The 21,735-nt window shown below is 43.2% G+C and overlaps 1 protein-coding gene across 1 annotated transcript in view; it reads left to right on the top strand.

The window, feature by feature from the left end:
- The window catches only part of SNRNP48 (small nuclear ribonucleoprotein U11/U12 subunit 48), a 178,392-nt gene extending 159,967 nt beyond the window's left edge, over positions 1 to 18,425 (top strand). Inside the window, exons 8-9 of the mRNA XM_078688086.1 lie at positions 10,268 to 10,447; positions 17,807 to 18,425. Of these exons, the coding sequence (XP_078544212.1) occupies positions 10,268 to 10,447; positions 17,807 to 17,852 (226 nt within the window). The 3' untranslated portion in view covers positions 17,853 to 18,425. The remainder of the gene's footprint in view (positions 1 to 10,267; positions 10,448 to 17,806) is intronic.
- Positions 18,426 to 21,735: the final 3,310 nt, after the last annotated feature.

The following is a 21,735-nucleotide window of genomic DNA, read 5'->3' as shown; positions in this document are numbered from 1 at the left end:
GGAGGTTCGTAAAGGGGTTTCCTTTTTTCTGGTCTAGGGGGCGGTACTAGAGTCTTTGAGGGTTTTTCGGTCTCCCATGGAGCGGGTCTAGGAGTTGCTCTGGTATAATTCGCCGCCATTTCAATGGCCTGAGCTGCGGTCAGTCCGGGGTGCTGTCTTAACCAGCGCTGTGTTCCATAAGGCAGAGCTTCCATGAATTGTTCAAGTATGACACTCGTCATAACATCCTCCTTGCTCCTGCTTTCGGGACGCAGCCACTTTTCTGCCGCCATTTTCAGGCGTAAGTACAGTGTCTTGGGATTTTCCCCCGTGACCCCTTTCTCCTTCCGAAACCTGAGTCTGTATGCTTCGGGGTCCATCCCGAGATGATCCAGTATCACCTCCTTGATGGCAGCATATGTGGAGGTACCGGCATGATTTGCGACCTGGTATGCCGTCTGTGCTTCACGAGTCAGCAAGGGCGCCAGGAAAAAGGGCCATTTTTCCTCTGGCCACCCACACGCCCGTGCGGCCCGCTCGAAATTGACTAGGAAGGCATCCGGGTCTTCTCCTACTACATACTTCTGTAAGGAGACTCCGGCTGGATGAGGTCCTGCCGGCCTACGATCCACCGAGACAGCAGTTCCCGGAGCCTGCACCACTTTCTGCAAACTATCCAGCTGTTGCGTCATAGTGCTACGGAACAGGGCTCGATCCGCGTCTGCTGTGCTGATTTGTTGGCTGACCGCCCATTCCAGTTTCTGCTGACCATCGACTAGAGTCTGTATGATTTGTTCCATGGTCGGTTCCTGTTCGGAGGGAGTAGATCCCACTTCTGACACCACTGTGACCGGGTGTAGGGGTGAGGGGTGAACCTTAGGACCGAGAATAGGCTCTGGGACAGGTCTGATAGGCAACTCCGGTGTTGAAGCAGAAACTGACTGGACAACAGGTCTTGGGAGTAAGGACGGTTTTATTGGTATAGTACGTTTAGGGTTTGGTTGCAATGTTCTCCTGGTCCTAAACGTAAGTCTCTCCCTAGCAAAGTGACTGGGATCCAATCAATATGAAGACTAAACATGAGCCATGCATATTGTCGAAAATTCTTGTTCATTACACGAGACCCAAAATACCTTAAACTCACAGTGTCATTTTAGATGATTAAGTGTCCATGTGGCAGAGCGTATGTTGGCCAAACCGAAAGAAAAGTAAAAATCCGAATAACAGAACACAAAAGTAACATTCGTTTACAAAATGCCAAATCACCCATTGCCATACATTGGTCAGAACATAAACATCAAATTTCTCAATTGAGGTTTCTAGTTCTGGAAAAGCTCTCCACACGTGAAGACCAGGATCCTACTAAACAAAGGTTGAAGAAAGAATTTTTTTGAATCAAAAAATTACAGACTGAGCTCCCGTTAGGGCTCAATGACCGGATTGAACACTCATGTTTTTTATAATGTGAATCTAAAATGACACTGTGAGTTTAAGGTATTTTGGGTCTCGTGTAATGAACAAGAATTTTCGACAATATGCATGGCTCATGTTTAGTCTTCATATTGAATGTAACTTGTGCCTAAACATCGTTATAGCGTGCGATTTCATGTTCTATTCTGTAAGGAACATTTGTATATACAATGAATCTTTATTTAACTGCAGCGTAAATGACAATAAACAGCGCACCGACTCCCCTGTCACGTGATAAAGGCATTTTGAAGCCGGATACCCGTGATTGGTCATTGCCCCAGTCACGTGTTCATGCAGACTTGTTTAAACATCTAGGTCAACAGGGCGCGGTAAACTACACCATTCGAGCGTTCACCATTACCGAAGGAGATCGGCTGATCCCAAACGTAAGCACTGCGTAGTTAGTAGCGCGATAAGCGTGTGCGCGTTCTGTCTTGCATGGCGACTTTAACTGTGTTGCGATAATTGTCAGCCACAGTGTGATATATTAAGCGACCATGGGTGAGAGAGGTCATTGAATGTTAGATTGTATATGATTCATAGCTCAATTTAGTTAGCAGAGTTTATTTAGCCATGTCTGCACATGGGTTAGACTTATTTTGTGTAGCGATTTTGTTTGACATCCGTTAATTTCATGAAATGTTTAGTTTAATGTAGATAAGAGGGAACGGATGAGAATAACAGAACAATTAACTTAATGGTCCTGTTTTCATTTCGTTACAGACCCCTGATGAAGGGTCAATTTGTTTATGACCCGAAATGCATTGGGTACGAAGAATGTGAACAATATGATGTAATTTCATTTTTGACATTTGGAATCATATGATTATGAAATGAAATAATCGAAGTTAATTCAGAAAACATTGAACGCAATATAAAAGAATATTGAACAATAAAATATATTCTACAGATGTGAAGAATCCCATTGTGGTTCATGTATAAGTCACGCGCACCTATTTACAAGGAGTTGGTCTACTTGTTAAATTTCACTGAAAAGAGGAAAATGCCCATAATTCTGAAAGTGGATACATCTGTATCATCTAAATGGGAGGTACCATGCAAGCAGCATCAAAGAGCAGGTGCCTAGATGCAATCCGTGAAACCACCACCCTAGAGCCTTAGAAGCCATGCTGCTGTCTTCTCATCTACAACTCCTCTAACTGGAGATGCCACTAGTGTCCTCAGCCAAGCCACAGGCCGCAAACCGACCCATCCCAACCTCCCACAATCACCGGTCATTTACCATGTCTACCTACCAAACATGCTGGATGGTGTCTGACGAAAGTGTATTTTTGTACAGCAACTTTTGCACAATCTTCCCGTACCGGAGTGCTGCTAGGTGCTGGGTTTAAGGGGTTTAGGTTTAAAGTCTATGCAGTGTCGAATGATGCTTTAAATAAATTGTCAATGAAATATCCATCTTTTGTCAGAACCTTATAGTGAAATTCATTGTGGGACCATCACCCTGTAAAATGACATTTACATTCTGTTTAGGCTTCACCATTGTTGCTGCCCTAAAATATGGAAATCACACTAATCGCCACTGGTTTCCCAAAATTTCCTTGATGGCTATGCTTCGTGCTCTCTGTAAAGTTATTTTAAATTAGCAATGAATTAAATTAAAACTTCACTTATGGTGTTGGACTGAATTAGTTAACTCCACACCTTACAAAGCACAATACGTTTGCTAAATTTACTTGAGGTAAGTTTATCCCATTGAGCCTTCCAGGTGTGGTCATTTCCATATGCAGAATGTCCTAGGTAGAACATCCCAAACAAATAATTTCATAAGCATTGCATTTCCCAAAGCTGGAACAATTTAGAAAATATACAAAGCGGTCAGTCTGCTAAACTTAAAACTTTACACCCCTCTACTTTAAATACCATCTAAATTATAGAATTTTAAGTAGCATTGTGGAAAGTTGATTGAGTGTGCTTTAATATGCACCTTGAAAAAAATCCATATATTCTTCACCGCAAAGCACACAGTGCGCACCCTGAGTATTAAAACCTAAAATATCGATGGCACAGAATGTTGAGGACAGAATATGGTATCCAAAATACGGACAGGTAAATAAGTATAGATTTTCTAAACCTTAATATAAGTGTGTGTGTGTATGTGTATGTGTATATGTATGTATATATATGTATATGTGTGTGTGTATATATATATATATATGTATATATATATAATATATATATATGTATATATATATAATCTATCCATGCAATACTTACATCTTCAAGGTGCATAGATGTGAAGTTGGAATAGTAGATCTATACTTTACTGTATGACCTTACCTTTTGATAGTCTTTCCTTTATGTTTTGGTTCCACGATCTTCTGGGGGTTATTTCGTAGTACAACCAATTCTACCAATAATTTAAACATAACAAAAAAAGGACTAAAAGGAATGTTGTGCACCAAAACCTTGCATATTGTGTCTTTTCTCCTGCAAATATTTGGGAAAGAATGCACCTGAAGTGCACAGCTTTAATGTATGGTCATAGCTAAGGGCCATGTCCCTGTAAAAAATATACTCCTGGCTACGGGCCTAGCCTACATAACTCAGTAGTTCAAAGAAAACCATGCATGAATGGTTTATCCGGAGGTCCGAAAGTGGGGCACACAAGAAGTAGATCTCTGGGCAGCTACTGAAAACTTAGTACACTTCCCATCCAAACTACAAAGGGACTAATCACTGGGGAAATCTAAATGGATAAATTGGTCCAAGACGTGTATTTGTTTTCCCCACCACATCCAATAGTCCATTACACAATAAAACGACTGAATCTGATAGTGTCTAAGATATATTGTATTTTCATGGGCCAGACGGATCTGGTTTTGAGATCTGCAGCATCTTTTGTTTGTGCCATGTTTGAAGATACTGTGTACACCTTCTAATGAAGGCTGTAGGTGTGGATGTACATCAATTCAAGCAACCGAGAGGTCTGGTAGGCGCAAGAGACTTTGCCTGGCAATAAAACTATTGTGACAACCAGCACGCTCTCAGGTGACTAGTGGTGCATACTACCTATGTACGAAAGATTGGACCGACTTTCAGTTCAACTCAGTGGCACTACTTCAATTGACGAGGCCACTTTTCACTCACTTATCGCCTTTACCACCTCTTTTGATCCTGAAGAAGCGCTAGGGATCTCCTCCGGAGACCATGTGAAGCACTGAAGTATCCTGATTATAAATGATTAGTCTCCTCAGGATGTGTTAATAAAGAAGGATTTATTGATGAGCAGATAAGATATCTTGTTGAGCCCACGCCAACCGCTGCACTGGAATCTCTGGAATACCTAAGCATAGGATTCCACATTCCAGTGCATGCGGCGGAATGAACAACTACATGCACGAGGATACAACACATCCCCCTTTCTAGAAAATAAAAGAATTAATCACAATATAAGATTTATTTTAAGTAAACAGTGAAAGAATAAATTGATAACAATTTGGTGACCGTCCTTAACGAAAGAAAATTACATAGCAGTTTGTTAGTGAGAAATCATACATCAACATTGTAATCTTTGTGCCAAAAAGGGGGTCTCCTTAGACGGGGAGAACTCATGCTTCGGGTGTAATTGGGAACAGGCTGATGAGTATGAGAGGAAACGGGAGGGCGATATGAATTGGGAAAAGGAAATGAGGTCCCTGGTTGATTAGGAGGGAAGGAACTACCTAGGTGAGGTGGAACTCTGACAACCTTGGAAAGACTCCAAACATTTCCGTCAGATAACTCTACAACTTGCCTACCTACTCTAACTACTAATAATGGGTCAGAAAAATGTGAAAGACTCCAAACATTTCCGTCAGATAACTCTACAACTTGCCTACCTACTCTAACTACTAATAATGGGTCAGAAAAATGTGATACACCAGATCTAAGAAAGCCAGATTTCCTCACTCGTACCCAATCACCAATCTTGCATGGATTGTTGGAAGATGCAGACACCACAGGTGGACAACGTCTGAGACGCTTATCTTCTACTAGATTCCACATCCAGGGTTGGCTTAAGTTACACACACCTTTCCTCCCCCTCATTTTTTCAAAAGGAGACAGATCACCATCAGACTTTGGAGTGTTCCGATAACTCCATAAAAGTTTCCTAACAGCCTCGTAGCAATTCTCACCATTGCACACAGCAAGTTGTAAACCCTCCTTGAGCACTCTGATCCACCTTTCTACCATGCCGTTACCTTGAGGATAATATACTGACGAACGTTTGTGTAAAATGCCATGGTTGCTGCAAAAAGTTTTCATCTCTGCAGAAGTGAACTGTGTGCCATTATCAGACAGGATAGAAGTGGGGAAACTTTCTTTTTCAAAGACTGATTTTAAAAAGTCGATAACTACCCTAGAAGATACATGGGGTACAAATTTCACTTCTGGCCAACTGGAGAACTGGTCTATCAGCACTATAGCATAAACCGGACTGTGACCTAAAGACATCGGACCAGCAATATCTACCGAAACACACTCCCAGGGTTTTGAAGGTCTCGAGACAGAATCATGTTGATATTTTATGGGTTTCTGTGATTTATCGCTCACACAACATTCAACGCAAGATCTTACTTTTTCCTCAATCAACCTGTCGACTCCAGGCCACCAAAATTCACTCCTTATTCTCCTCTTCATGCTGGACATGCCCGGATGACCCTCATGTGCCATGTCTAGAATGGTGTTCCTCAAACTGTGCGGCGCAACCAAAAGCAAACCCCTCAATAAAATTTCACCCTGGATAGATAATTCTTGAGCCACATGAAAGTACGGTAATACATTGGGGGATAAATTGTTCTTGGAAGGCCAACCATTTTTGATAAAAGATAAAACATCCAAGTAGTCAGGATCACTATTACAAGCCAAAATCCAATCTTCTTCACGGATGCACCCATTGGAAACTTCGCAAATTGATACCACTTTGTCAGGATCATTATCAGGAGCAACAAGATTATCATCTTCTACAGGTAATCTAGAAAGAAAGTCAGCTAGGATATTTTTTGCACCGGGAATATACTCAACTGAGAAATGAAAATCTTGTAATTTATACTGCCATCTTGCAATTCTGGAGGTGGCTTTACTACATCCCTTGGTTGTAAAAAGGTCTACAAGGGGGCGATGGTCAGATCGTACAACAAAATCTGTGCCGTACACATATCTGCGAACAACTACATGCACGAGGATACAACCAGCACGAAACATGTTTACCTACTGCATTATACTTTCATAAATAGCACAACACAATTACAGCTACTAAGGGCCATAACTACCCATGAGCAGCACTTCCGTTAACCGTGACAGAGGGGTCCTCTTTATTAAATCTACTCCCTCTGGACACCCCTTAGTCCTTTTTAATCCACCACTCACCGCCTACTTCTCACAGATTAATATTAACCCGCACACATCTTGTGGCTCAACAAACAAAAGATGTCCGCCAAAGTGACCCTTTGGGGACCCATACGGCATTGCAGCGCCTGCCCAACGAGGAGCACTGCCCTATGATGAAGCATGACTACCTTCGGGGTGTGTGAGGGCATCAAGTAAAAGTCTCCATGACTTTCTCTATCACCCAAAACGAAATTTCCCACACACCTCCGCTAGGGACAGCAACTCTCTTTAGTGAATTGCGGATATAAATCAAACACAGACTCCCTCAAACTTAACAGCTTGACTCCTGTGCTGTTCCAGAATGGGAATCTAAATGTGTCATAGAATTGCAGTTGTGATTGTATGCACTCCCGATGGGGAAAAATACTGGTGAAACCTGTTTTGACAGCATCTTTTGATTTAATTAGGTTTTTATCTATCTCACATTGTGAATGGCCTACACCAGTGTGACAACCCCAACCTGGTGAAAGCCTCCTGCTCTTAAGACCCCTGCACTCGCTACTCAAGCCACATTCTTTTTCTGTGCTTTTGTTGATTTATTTTTTGTTTTTCTGGGTTCACCTCAGTATTCTTTGTTTGAGCCAGTGTGGCTTCCTTTCCCCAAAGCCATATTCTCTTTTTATCCTTTTGTCCTGTACTTTATTATATGTATGTTGCCTTTTGAAGCACGTTGTCTCTGTTTGGCCTCTGATTTTCCTCGACATCTTGGTTACAGGAATTTTAGAAAACAGACTACGGTGACACATGTTACAGTTACCCCTAATTTGAATCTAATTGTTTTTACAATCCTAGTTCAGGATTTCCCTTATTTTTCCTGTGCCAAAACTGGCATCTGGAACGGACCTGAAAATAATCCGGACTGGTATATTTATTTTTTGTCATTGAAAGGCTGGCTTTTCTTCGCTTTGGATTATGGTATGCCATTTTAAACTTCTTGCAATAAGTATTTTTAGTGGGGTGTAGAATTATGCTTTCTCAAGTGATGACTCCTGCTCCTGCCTGATGAATTTCCTGCCTTCTAATATAATGGGCGAAATTCAGGTAGTGTCAGATGAGACCTTTTTTGTTTTCTAATGGGACAATATAGTGCGTTAACCCACCCTTAGATCATGCACACAATGGTTTCTAATTTATCTCAACCACTGGATTAATGCAGTAACATTCTCATTGAACCATTCCACACCATCAGAACAAACGTTCTATATCTAGGACTTCTGTGGAACATGCGTGTTTTATTTGGTCTGATCTTACTTTTGTAGAGTACAGTGACTCCTACTGCACCTTACTGAGCGTAATCCGAGGACTCCCCAACTTAAATAAACTATACATATATAATTTAATCTTGTGTAAAGCTCTGCTATCAGAAAATGAAAATGCCACTTCCAGATTGCCTTCGCGATCACTTGACTAGTAGGTACCATAACTAGGAGAGCTCTTTTGCAACATATTTTAGATTGGTAAATGTCGATGTGACTAGATAAAAAATAGTTTGTGCTTTCTGCAGTCTTTACCGTCTGTACTGTGGTGCTCGGACTGTATCTTCTTACCCCCTCAACCTTCATTGAGTAACTGCCTTAGTCTGTTGATAAAGTCATGAATCTAAGTGAGGGCTCCTTGCTAGAGAAAAATGTATCTTTGGCGAAATTGTTTCCATTAGGGATATCCTATTTCCACTGGCACATATGTTTTTTCAAAAAAATGTAGATGCTAAAATATCGGTTTCCCTGGCTGTTTTATTTATGGAAACGGACAAATAGACAGTATTGAGAACTCATTGAAGAGGACTGGCTCCAATTGACTCATAGAGCCCAACACCTGGGTGGCGACAAAGTGCAGGAAGTTTTGGCTGTTGATAAACATCTCCCTGTCTATGTGCAGCTCAAATGTAGCAAGTGGAGAGGGTTAGGTGTGTATGCTGAATGCCGATAAAATAGATTCGACTCTTCGGCGGTGCCCACTACATCTGGGATGCATCTTGGTGGCCATCGTCCGTGGGCCCCGCTCCAAAACGCAAAGTGTCAAAGAACCTTGGCTTCCTAATGGACGACTCGCTCTCTACATGCAGAAATAGGTCACCATGACAAATGCTTTGGTCTCCTAAGTCTCCAGCGGGAACTTTTCTACTGCATCCTTGTGAACTGGTGAAGGACAGTAGTTCACATTAAGAGTAGAATGGACTATGGCAAAGCCCTTTATTTGGGTATGGCAGACTCTCTTCATAAGATTACAGGCTGACTCATACCAGACTCATCTGTACTAGTGACAGTTTGACATCGGCCTGTCTAAACACCCTCCACTGGTTGCCAATCCGCAAGGAAACCAAATTTTAACTTTTATGACATGTCCACAAGGCACTCTACCACACTGGCCTAGCCATTGTGCCTGTAAAGTGAAATTCTACAAACCTGCGCAAACCCTGCCTTTTGTCCAGTCTACCAGTGACTAAAGCCAAACACATGCAAAAAGCTAGGATGGGTAGTCGTTCATTCACCTACCTGGCAGCCACTCATTGAAACTAAGTGCCCACCGATCTGTCTGACCTCAGACCATGCCAGGTTTAGGAAAAGACTAAAAACCGGACTATTCTCAGCCTAAGGCAAGTGTTTTAATGTTCTGTGCATGAAGCTATCTAGTGCCTTAATATCCCTCTGGGGACGAGTGTCTGCCCTCTAGAAATAACACATAAATAAATGTTTTCCGTTGGTCAATAGCCTGCTGGGTCAGGATCGCAGGAAATCGTTAGAGGAAGTCTCACGTGTGCATGTCTTACAGTGCCTATACAAGTATTTTATGGGTTTGTGCTTATGTGTCTCAATGGTGAAGCAACTGAGTGCAAGTGAATGTATAAAAACAATTGAAATATACAAGCTGCTGCCTCTTTTTCCCACAAAACAACAAATCGGTGTGTGGCTCAAAGAATAAATAGACTGGCCCTTTTGTCTGCAAGCAACTCGCTTCTATCACACATTGGAGGATACTGTGCAAGCTGAACAATTAACTACGGTGTTTTCTGAGGCACAGTGTGTAATGCGACTAAAGGAGAAACTTAAAGGAAGCAGAGGTTCTATCTGATACCTTTTCCTATTGTTTAAGGGCACTGCAACAAGAAATTACTTATTCATTTAAGAATAAGGGTTGTATGGCTTCCATTGGAGAAGTAAAGTTTTAGTTAAGTAACTTAATAGTCACCCGAGTCTAATTTGGAACAATCCTCTGTGTTATCCCCTCCATTCAGGTCATGGATACCGCTAGGGGTCTACAGAAGTGCATGAATGTCTAAATTGGGTGTATTCTGAAGCTCATGTTGCTTCTTCTTTACATTTGTTTACATGTCATCAGAAACTTATTAATGGCTTTCTTATTTTAGGAGAACCGTAAATTGTAACTAATCTACCTAAAAAATACTTTTTGGTTTTTTTTTTAGATCGCGAGGAAGGCGATCCGACTCTAAGGATTCTCTGCGTTCAGAATCTGCAGACTCGAGGCAGGCATCAGTACCACGTAGAAGTGTGGAACAGTCCCGTCACAGAAGGGATCACAGCAGCAGTCCACACAAACAGAGGAGTAGAGACAAGAAAAAAGATTCAAAAAAGAGAAAAGAAAGGCAAGTAGAATCTGTGTTTTTTCTAGTGTCATGTCTGCAACACAATCTCTGCACTTTTTATGTACAGTTTGCAGAGGAAGCTTTATATTTTTAATGCATCTATTTGTTGTTTTTGTTCATCATTACCCTTTTAGGGTTGGGTTTTTGTGTTTTTTTGCAACCTCTGATTCTGCACCCTTTGCCTTCAGATTCAATAGCAATTTCTTTAAACATGTCTGACCATGGAACATCACACTTCGTCTGTTAGATTTGGGTTATTTCTATTTACTGAAATAGCATGATTGCACAATTACAAGTAGAGTCTCAGAATCGCCTTGGCAGTTTGTTGGGGCTATGTTAAAAGACTAGAATATATTTAGAAACCAGGGAGCTTGAAGTATTATTTCTTAAAGGGTTTATCCCCATATTTTTACTACAGGAGTATGTTGGTCAAACAAGTCATATATATGGAGACCATCTATGATGATGATCTTTGTGAATCGAACTAGATTGCTTTATTTCTCCATCCCCGTTTGATATCTTTGATCAGTGCAACGTTCCTAGCCCAACTTCATTGTGCAGATGCAGACACTAGGTAACTTGTAGTGAGAACTGGGAAACTGTCTGACTTAGAATAGGTTGCCATGTTAATTCTCAACCATAAGCTGAATGATTACTTCAAACAAGAATGCAGATCTACATTAGCTACCAAATGCTACTAGTATCTGGTTTAAAGCACAGAGCAGTGGAGTAGAGCAGCCCTCTAAGTCTCAGATTGCTCTTTGAGAGCGTCCAGATGCAGAAACAGTGAGGTTCTATCTGTTCGCCTGCTTGGCAGGCTCCATTACTCCAGAATGGTTGCCTGATTCACAAAACAGCAGGATGTAAAGTTGGAAGTTTACAATCTGTGTCTTCTGCCTATGATGTGCATACATTCTGTAGTTTCTGAAGTTCACAAAGATTTCCAGCAATGGCCCTAGGAGCGCCCTACTGTTGATTTCCTAGCAGATGCTCATGCATAAATAAATCTGCATATGAAAAAGTAGCAAGATTCTGCATGCGGAAATGAAATAAAGTGCAAGTGCACGTCTGATATCTACCAACCCCGCTGACCTTTCATCAACTTCATCACGCACATCATCTCTCCGCAAGCCATTGCATCCAGCAACTACACCCTGCTGGGAGACCTCAACTTCCACCTCGACAACCAACTAGACCCCAACACCACATCCCTTCTGGACAACCTCCACAACATTGGACTACTCCAGATTGTGACCGAACCCACGCACTCAGCAGAACATACCCTCGACCGCTTCTTCACAACGGGGAACTCCATCACTTTCAGCCACACCACCGAAGTCCAGTGGACAGACTATCGATGCATCCACTTCACCTTCAGAACACCCACCATCCAAATACACCAGCACCTGCTCCCACGAAGAAACTGGACCAAAATCACCAACGACCAGCTCACCTCTTCACTCGGCCACTCCACCCCAAAAACCGCGGAAGACGACCCCAACACCGCAGCCCGAACTCTGCACAGATGGAGCTCTGACAGCACCAACACCATAGCCCACCTCAAGAAGAACAACACTCACGCCAAGAAAGCCAGATGGTTTACCACCGAACTTCGAGAGTCCAGATGCACATGCCGCCGCATCAAAAAGGCCTGGAGGAACTTCAGATCCACAGAAGCCCACAGAAACTTCAGAGCCGCCACAAACTCCCACCACCAACTAATCAAATTTAAGAAAAACAGCGATCGGAGACAATCTTCACACACGCGCACAACAGGAAAGAACTCTTCAGCATCATCAAAGAGTTCACCCAACCCACCAGCGGGGCTACTGACATTCCTCTCACAAGACCTCTGCAACAAACTCCGCACCTTCTTACACCACAAAATCCAGAACATTTACTACAACTTCGACGAAGACGACCAACACACTGAACCCTCACCATCCACCCAGACACCCTGAAGCCAACGATTGACAGCTGGACAGCCCTCACCACCGAAGACACACTGCAGACAATGAAGACAATCCACTCCGGGGCCCCCAAGGACCCCTGCCCCACCACATCTTCAACAGAGCTGCCGACACCATCGCACCCATACTTCACCATAGCATAAACCGCTCCCTGGCAAATGCGTCCTTCCCCGACGACTGAAAATATGCTGAGATCAACACCCTCCTGAAGAAACCTTCGGCGGACCCCAGCGACCTAAAAAACTACAGACCCACCTCCCTTCTCCTGTTCACAGCGAAAGTAATCGATAAAGCCATCAACATCCAACTCGACACCTCAATCGAAGAGCACAACATCCTCGACTCCTCCCAATCCGGCTTCAGAAAAAACCACAGCACAGAAACCGCCCTCCTCACCGCAACAGACGACATCCGCTCCCTTCTGGGAAAGAGGAGAAACAGTAGCCTTCATCCTCCTCGACCTCTCAGCGGCCTTCGACACAGTCTCCCACCGCACCCTAGCACGCAGACTCCACGACGCATGGATCCGGGACAAGGCCGTTTCCTCTCCGGAAGAACGCAGCGGGTCACTCCCTCCTTTCCTCTCTGATCCTACACCGACAACCTGAGGAGTTCCCCAGGGGGTCCTCCCTCAGCCCCATGCTCTTCAACGTCTATATTGCTCCGCTCGCCCCCATCGTTAGAACCCACTGACTCAACATTGTTTCCTATGCAGACGACACCCAACTCATCCTCTCCCTATCCAACAAACACAACTTTCAAGAAGGCAGTGGAGCTGTCGCCAAATGGATGAAAACCAGCTGCCTACAACTTAACACTGACAAAACAAAAGTACTCATCATGGGCCCACACCCCGGCTCCTGGAACGACACCTGGTGGTCCCCCACCCTCAGAAGCACCCACCCCCACAGACCACGCATCTAACCTTGGACTCATCCTGGACTCCGAGCTCAAAATGGATCGCCAGATCAACTCGGTCTCATCCTCCTGATTTCACACCCTCCGCCTCCCACGTAAGACGTTCAAATGGATCCTCCTCGAGCTCAGAAAGACCGTCACTCACGCCCTCGTCACCAGCAGACTAGACTACGGCAATGCACTCTACGCCGGAATAAACAAAAACCTCATTCGCATGCTACTAAACATACAGAACGCCTCTGCAAGATTGGTTCTCAACCTGCCAAGGCACTGCCATATCTCCCAGCACCTGCACACACTCCACTGGCTCCCCATCGAGGCTAAAATCACCTTCAAGATCCTCACACACACACGCGCGCTCACATACACACGCCGCACCTTCTCCTTCCTCGTGGCCAGAACCTTAAATGCCCTACCTCTCAACCTCATACATGCATCACTCCCCATCTTCAAGAGAAACCTCAAAACATGGCTCTTCAACAGACTCCCTGCTGGATGGACTGGAACCTGCATCTCCCCAGCGCCTTGAGACCCTTATGGGTGAGTAGTTGCGCTTAACAAACACATGATTGATTGATACATTTTTTTCTGTGTATTGGCAAAATATTATCCTCTGTTGAAAACCCCAATCCACTGCACCGCCTTCCCATTCCCAAGCAGGATATGGGCTTAACCCTACCCGTGAAAGTTAATGTGCTGCAGTATCCAGGATAGGTTTGTGCTTGCCTAAGTTTTGTGAGAGAGTTTGTGAGAGTTAGATTTTTCTCCTACTTTGGCGAGTAACCACACACTGGAACTTAAGGTACACCCGTGAACCTTCTGTACTATCATAGAAAATGTTCCTATGCTAATAAGTACAATTTCACTTTTTGTGAGTCATTGAAATATTTTCGTGAATATTGTCCTATGTTGGAACCACTAGCAAATACAGAACTGTGTCAAGGCTTTCATTTTGAGTATCTGTTTTTATCTCATCCTCAAAGTGTTTCATTAAGTTCCTGGTGACTCTGTAGTTACTCTTCTACAAGTATGTAACTCCGCTTGTAAAATAGACCCTGCTGATAAAATAGACCCTGGTTTACGAAAAACAGGTTTTTGATGCCAAGCTTTGAGGCAACCAACAAGACTTAGAAGTATGCCATATAAAAATCTTAAAATAAACCATGTACGTTAAGCACTGCATAGTGCTCATAAAATAGTGCTTCAAACTGCCAAAATCAGTAGCATTGTTTTGCAATGAAAGCAGAACTAGATTTTTGGTAATGAAACCTAATGTGTGTTTATATAGCCCAATTTGACATTTGTAGATGAAGTCACCTGTTTCCTCTCTACGGCTTTGTGTGCAGAAAGAGGACTGAGCATCATTTCATTACAGTAAGGTATGTTAAAGTGCTTCGGTTTCATGTAGCTTAACACACCTTATTTTAGGATACAGGATGACTGACCTATTTTGCTCCACGCTTTCCCTCTTTTCTCATTTTAGCGTTGTGTTGCTTTAGTCACACTAATGTGTTATTGTTAATAGAACATGGATTGGTATGGTTATACTCACCGATCACACATTTTTGACAATCCGTGTTGGAGGAACTCAATGAAGTCCTGGGGTGGGAGGTGCCCTTTAACCTCACCAACATACTCCTAGGCATTACAGAGGGACTGGACGACTCTAGCGCAGATAAGCTCTTCCTAAACACGGCTCTAGTGGTAGCAGAGAGAGACATTGCACGATGCTGGCTGGATCCGGCGGCCCCTGCCCTGTCACGGTGGTGCAGTGGAGTGGGCTGGTGCTCTGGGCAGGAGCAATCTGTATATGAGGCCTGGGGTTGTCCTAAGAAATATCGCATGGTGTGGTGTAAATGGGCGGGGCGATAGACGACTAAAACTAATCTGTTCCCTGTTTGATTGCACCTGACTGATTGTTTTTATCTGTTGCTGTCCTGTTAAGCACTGGGATGCCCTAGGGTAACTGCGCGCAATATAACATTTTAAATAATAATAATAATAATAATAATAAAACTCTGCTCTGGCAATTGTGGATTGTGGTGGGTGCCTGGCTCATCCCCTTCCATCAATTGATATTGATGTGCAGTGTTATGGAGTATAATGTTTTTAGGTGCTCCTCTTATTGAACTGACTGTGTACACTTGTTTGTGTTGTATGCTATCTTTGGGAAAATCAATAAAATTGGTTATCAAAAAAGTAGTACATGGATTGAGATTTGGGGAATGAGGGTACTGGATGCATCACAGTTTGCCCCTGTGTTCAAGGAATGTATCATGCCACTTTGACCTTGTCCGCATGTAGGGCACATTAGTCATGTTGAATGGGGGGAGGGTGGGGGGGGATTGGCGAACGTCCCTATCAAGTCCTGTTGCAATGTTGGCATAGTCCTTGCATTGAGCTACCAACACAGACCTCAGTCAGACTGGCATTACTAATGCCCATGTCTGCTCATATCAGACTGCTGTAGTTGCCATGTTTTAGTCACTGAATCATTGTCATCTGCTGCTTTTGGAGATCACTTACAGGGCCCATCTCAGTGCTGCAGATTATGCTTGGCTATAACCATGTTCTGATGCATGTTCTGTTCCAGTGCTACACGTTTGTCTGTTGCTTGTAAGGAAATTTGAGGACCTTTACAGCAGTAGTATCAAGAGAACGCACGCTGTTCTAGCCATATTCTAGCAATTGTCCCCAGCCTTTTCTTACTGGATTATCTCACTAGGTCATCCCTCAGTTGACACAGCTTGTGTTCTTTTTCCAACAGCAGCATGGTGGTCATGTGAGGTTCTGGATCTATCACCAATACTCTGTTCATTAATCCCTCTATATGAAATATGGCCATGGATGAAGCCACACATGGAGGAAAATCTGTCTTCACCCACCTAGATTACTGCCCCTCTGCCTTCATTGTGCAGCTCTTGCCTGTCCTCAGTTGAGCTGCATCTACCCAGAGATTGTGTTGAAATGGGATCTGCCTCTCTTCCACTTGATCATCTCCCACCACACTTTAGGCCCGATCACGATGTGGTCTGAGTATTCTGGCCCCTGTGTAAACCCCTGTTTATGTACGGGTCGGAAATATGAGTTTGGCTTTAATGCATCCAACAATTATCAGATGTGTTAAATACCTCAACTGTTAAATTGTGGCAGGTCAAATCTGACAATTTACCGAAGATAATCTTACGGTATTTACCTTACCATGTGGCGTTTGATACTTTAAACGCCAAAATCTGCATGTTATTCCCTACAAACCCAGAATAGGTGTTATTTCTTGCACCTGATAAATAACACTGCCCCATTGTATTGTTATTTATCAGGTGCAATATCACCTGATCACCTAATCTGGTCCATTGTGTTTTGGGGAGAGCAATGTATTTTGTGTATGGTGTAATTAAGGATTCCCAGTTCATCACAGGGCATTGTTTGTAGTGAGACACAGATTTGAAAGAATTTTGCTGCACCTGCTTCACGAAGTCTGTATGCAGGAGGTAAACGAGAGGATTTGGAATTCAGCTGTGCAACCAACCGATGTGTTTATTGTTCCTCTTTTAAAACTAAAACTTAAAAATGTAAGATGGCAAGCAAGCTGTGCTTTAATATCACTGATGTGTGCAGCAAAAAGGCAGTGTTCCGTTCTTCATTCTGATAGACACCAAACATAGAAAACGTGCATGTAGCGTCTGGAATGGATGCGTGTATAAATATAGTCTGCCTGACACTTGGCTAGATATGACATCTGCTAAAATCTTTACCGCTGTTGTATGCACGATAGCTGTGCACAAATGGATACTATAAAGGATAATACTATCATACTTATCACTGTTAACATATCACCTAGTACAGCTTAGAGTCGAAAGATGCCGATGTTCACATGTATACATAATGTATTCACAGCTGTACACAACTTACAAAACTCTAAAGTTTGTGTTAAAAAAAAAGGTAGTGTCTGGAATGGATACAAATGCGCATCTTGGACTGGTGTGCAGAATAGCAATCAAACCATTAGCCTTAAAATTCAATGACTCTAACCATGACTAGAGGAAATGATCCGGGTCTTGATTTCTGTGTCATCTGCAAACACGAGGTTGTAGTTCCCACAACACCTTTCTAACTTTTGATTTAACCATATTTTTATACAATAGTTTGGGGCGGTGTGCTTTTTGTCCTACAGTTTAATTAAAATAAATTGATTCTCTTTGTTCAGGTGGGACATAACTAAATAGGGTGAGTAAAATCAAGTGGTGAACGCCTTTGTGATATTCAGCGGCAATTGTATTTGATGATGTGAAATTTTACGTTACAGAACTTAACAAAAAAAATCTGATTTTCACAATAGTACCATATTTGAAACTGCCACAAATGTGTACAGATCTAGCCGTCTTCATCGAATTTGTTTTTCCTTTCTTTGTCTTAATATGTGTAAGTAAGTACATATACTAATCTAGAACTGTTTTTTGTTTCTCCTCAGGGATGAAGAAAGACCCCACCATCACAAAAGAAGAAAACAGGACTGAAGAGGCCAAATATAACTAGATTTGTATGATGTACGCCCGATGAGCCACAAAGCACATTGTGTCATACTATGCATCATATTGAAAAGTCCTGAACTAGACAAAAGTTGCCACATTGTTCATCTTTAAAAGGAAACTTGTGGAACATTTAAGCTCGGAGTGCTGCTTTGCAGAGCGGCCTTTACTTGATCTTCTCCTTGTAACTGTTAAAGCCAGAAAGTGTTGACTTGTTATCTAAAATGTGCAGGCCTTTTTGTCCTGCTGGCCTCTTGGTGCAGGTTAGAATCTGGGTACAGCGCTGATGAATGGAGGACGTTCGGCTTGGGCAAGAAGGTCACACGTGAAAGACTGTCTCTCTCCCATTTTAGGCATACAAAGAAGGTGAAAGAAGAAAAGTTTTACACATGTTTCTACAAATATCAGCAAAAAGATATTCGGATCCACTTTGCGTGCTTGGGTGGTGATAGTGGTATCCGATATTATTGTACATGTGATTGTAAACTGAGATGTGAAATTCATTTCAATACTACTGCAGTTTATTTTATGAAAACAATATAGAGTGTATTTAAGTTGCAAGCTGTGTGACGTGCTTTCTACTCGAGCTGTTCTTGCCTGCCTCCTGTAACGTACCCAACTTATTGAGTAGACTTGATGTCCCGAAGACAGGAGCAGAAAGCGTACTTATCACACCATGTACTCCTTCACATACCCCTTGTTATACTTTATGTATAATTTCGGGCTCTCAACGGTATAACTTTCTTTCATTTTACCAAAGCTCCTCAGCCTTAACTTGTCTGTGTGTCAGTTCCCCTAGTTTAATGGTGCTCTCTTACTCTGGGAATTTTTTTTATCCAACTGGTTGGGTTTCTTTCCGTGCTCCATTGTTTGTGGTTTCCTAAATGCAAGAGTATTTTAGATCTCCATGTGCTCCCAGTCCCTCCTATTTTTTTACGTCTCGCCTAGCGACGCAGCGAATGCACTGCTCGCCTTGGCGAGACCTTTTGTTGTCAGTTTGTCAGTGGGAGGGGACAGGACCTGCGCGTGTGTGTAGAGGACAGGAGTTGTGTACGTGTACGCACATCTCCTGTCCGCGCTCACAGCGTGTGAGCAGAACGCGCTCACGGACAGGAGTGTCTGCTTCCCTCGGAATAATCAGACCATGCCGCTGCACACCGAGCCAAGCTGCTTTGACCGTTCACCAGCCTTTTGCGCTTGTCTTTACTTTTTGGGTGGCCTGGGATGTGGGTGTTATGTCAGCACTTCCCTCAACAATTCCTCCGCGGGCATCTGAATAAAGAATCGCTCTTAAGTAACCAACGATCGACTGATTAAACACTTGGCGTGTATTATTGCCTGACACCTAACTGTGGAAATATTGTGGCAGTGATGGCCATTTATAAGGTGACAGGCTGAATAGATATTTTTTTTTGTATACCAGCTCAATGTCTTGTTACATAGCCACGACTTACCCTAAAATGAAGAGAAACCAATCTACGGCAGGAAGCTGGTGAGCACTAAATGGCTCAGCATGCAGCTGCTCTGGTATGATATTCTGAGGGAGGTGGGCTTCAGCCAATCCTGTCAGTTGAGTGGCAGGTGCTGGGAAATGCGCTCAGTGACAAAAGGAGGGCTGAACCTCTGGGAGCCTATAGTGAGGGAGGAATCTACCCAATACCGGAAGAGTCTGAACTCTGCTGGGACAGAGTCAGTGCACGCCAGTGAAATCCAGGCTAGTAGAGTGTCACGTGCCATTACGTGAGAGCCTCTCAGACGCACACAGCTCCTCGGGGGGCCTACACCTGCAGAATAAACCTCTAGAGCGGAATATGAGGATGGGCAGATCATCACAATTCTTGTTGTGTAACATTGCTCTGAAAGAACAGTCTGGATAAAGTGGTTAAAAGTCAATAGCATTAGATGTAAAGGTACAAGCTGTGTGCTGTTTGGTTCAGTGTTATATTACATACGCTGCATCTCCTGTTGTTGCAGGGCATGGGGCCCGAAATTACCTTTGCATACACTGACACAAGCCTTCTGTGTGCATTCACTCACAGGCACGGAAACCTCTGTGCCTCACGGCTCTGTTTACTCTGCAGGGAGAGTTGAAGTAGTAATTAATGCCTTTAATCACAGGTCGGGGTCGGTTGATTTAATAATGAATGTGTTCAACAAATTAAACACGACACTGCTGCCAAGGTTGGGCTACTTATAAGTAGAAGGTAATTATGCTATTTTGCGGCCGCACAGGTTTCTGCATAATTATGTATTTTCCACATTTGATACATAATCTGTAGATTTCAACAAAAAAGGTTTTGAACTGAGCAGGCTACGCTCCATCGGCTGCATATGCATATACTAGTATCCTGCTTCATACACATTAATCAGGTGCGAGGCTGCAGCTACTCTCATTCCAATAAGTAGACTTTAAATTCAGGTCTCTTACATCTTGTGGCTCCGGTCCCACTACACTGGCGGCACTATTTATACCGGCGACTCCGATTTATACCAAGCATGAACGCTGACTTCCTGGACACAATGTCCATTCAGGGCAGTGTCGACTGCAACCTGCCTTAGGTCTGAGCATGGAGAGGTGACTATTCTGAGCAGTACCTGCATTACTCACTGATTTAATCCTCCTGACAGCAGTCAGTGATGAGAGCAGGTGAGGGAGGGGAGTCACTTTGTGGGATGGCCTCAATCTACAATGTTGTGTGCTTTTTGTGGGTCTGTGGACTCCATTACGTATAAGGCAGCACTGTAGGAGGGAGAGCCAAAGACTTCGCAGACTGCTTCCTGGCCGGGTAACACACTGTTGTGCTACAAAGAAGATGTTAAAGTAGACTTGGTACTCCGGCCTGGTTAACTGGTTCCTTCCTCCACGTGGACCCAGGATCCATTCATCTGCTCAGCACAACATCAAAATCAGTCTCACTGTCTGACAATGCCCACCATTGCACTCCTGGTGCAGAAGTGAAATGGTGGGCTTATTCCATAATTGAACACCACACCATACTACTCCACCACACTAAATGCCATTCCATATAATTACATCCCACATAATCCCAGTACACTTAATACCACATACATGCTATGCCCCATAAATCCACTACAAAAATTCACGCCACAATTTCACCATACACAATTTCACCCCTAACAATTCCAAACCATATATTTCCACTCCACACCACATATATCCACTCATATCCAAAACTCCTGGGTAAAACATGTTCTCATTTACAGCACTAATGCCTCTAACTCTCAAAATGCGAGACCAATTTGCATTGCAAATCAAATCCTTTTTTAAAATTGAGACCCCTTACGTAACAATATGGCATCCAACTCCTCAGTTCTGCTACTATAAAGTGACTGATAAAGGATTCCAAATGTGTTTGTACTTTATGAACATCTATGTCCTTCACTCTGATATCCAAGAACTTCGTGTATGCAGCATTGGCAAACAAACAGGACATACGTTATTGGCCAAGTAGGAAGCTCTCTCTTCACATATTCAGTTCCACCAATGTAAAATATTCTGTAAATATCAACTGAATCAGCAGGTTCATTTAATCACTCAGTATACCAAGTGACAAAGCTGGCAGTACTGTAAGCTTTTTTTTTTTTTAACTCTTTAATGTTTTGTCAACAACAGGTACAATATGTAGTACTGTAGAAGTGTGGCTCAATGGTTAGAGCGGCAGACCCTGATGCCGAGGTCTGGCCTGGGACCAGGGTTCAATTCCCGCCTCGGCGGGTCTCGGGCTCAATTTCCTCGGACCTGATAATTCTCTCCTCAGTGCCTATTCTAACCATGGGTCCCATGCTGCGACTCTTAATCTCCACAACGGCCCCAACAGCGCTGGGATGCCTGGCTTCACCTTGGGGGTGC

The sequence above is a fragment of the Lissotriton helveticus genome, chromosome 4_1 (genome assembly GCF_964261635.1).
Source record: "Lissotriton helveticus chromosome 4_1, aLisHel1.1, whole genome shotgun sequence".
NCBI lineage: Eukaryota > Metazoa > Chordata > Amphibia > Caudata > Salamandridae > Lissotriton > Lissotriton helveticus.
This window is presented reverse-complemented; position numbering and strand designations above follow the sequence as displayed.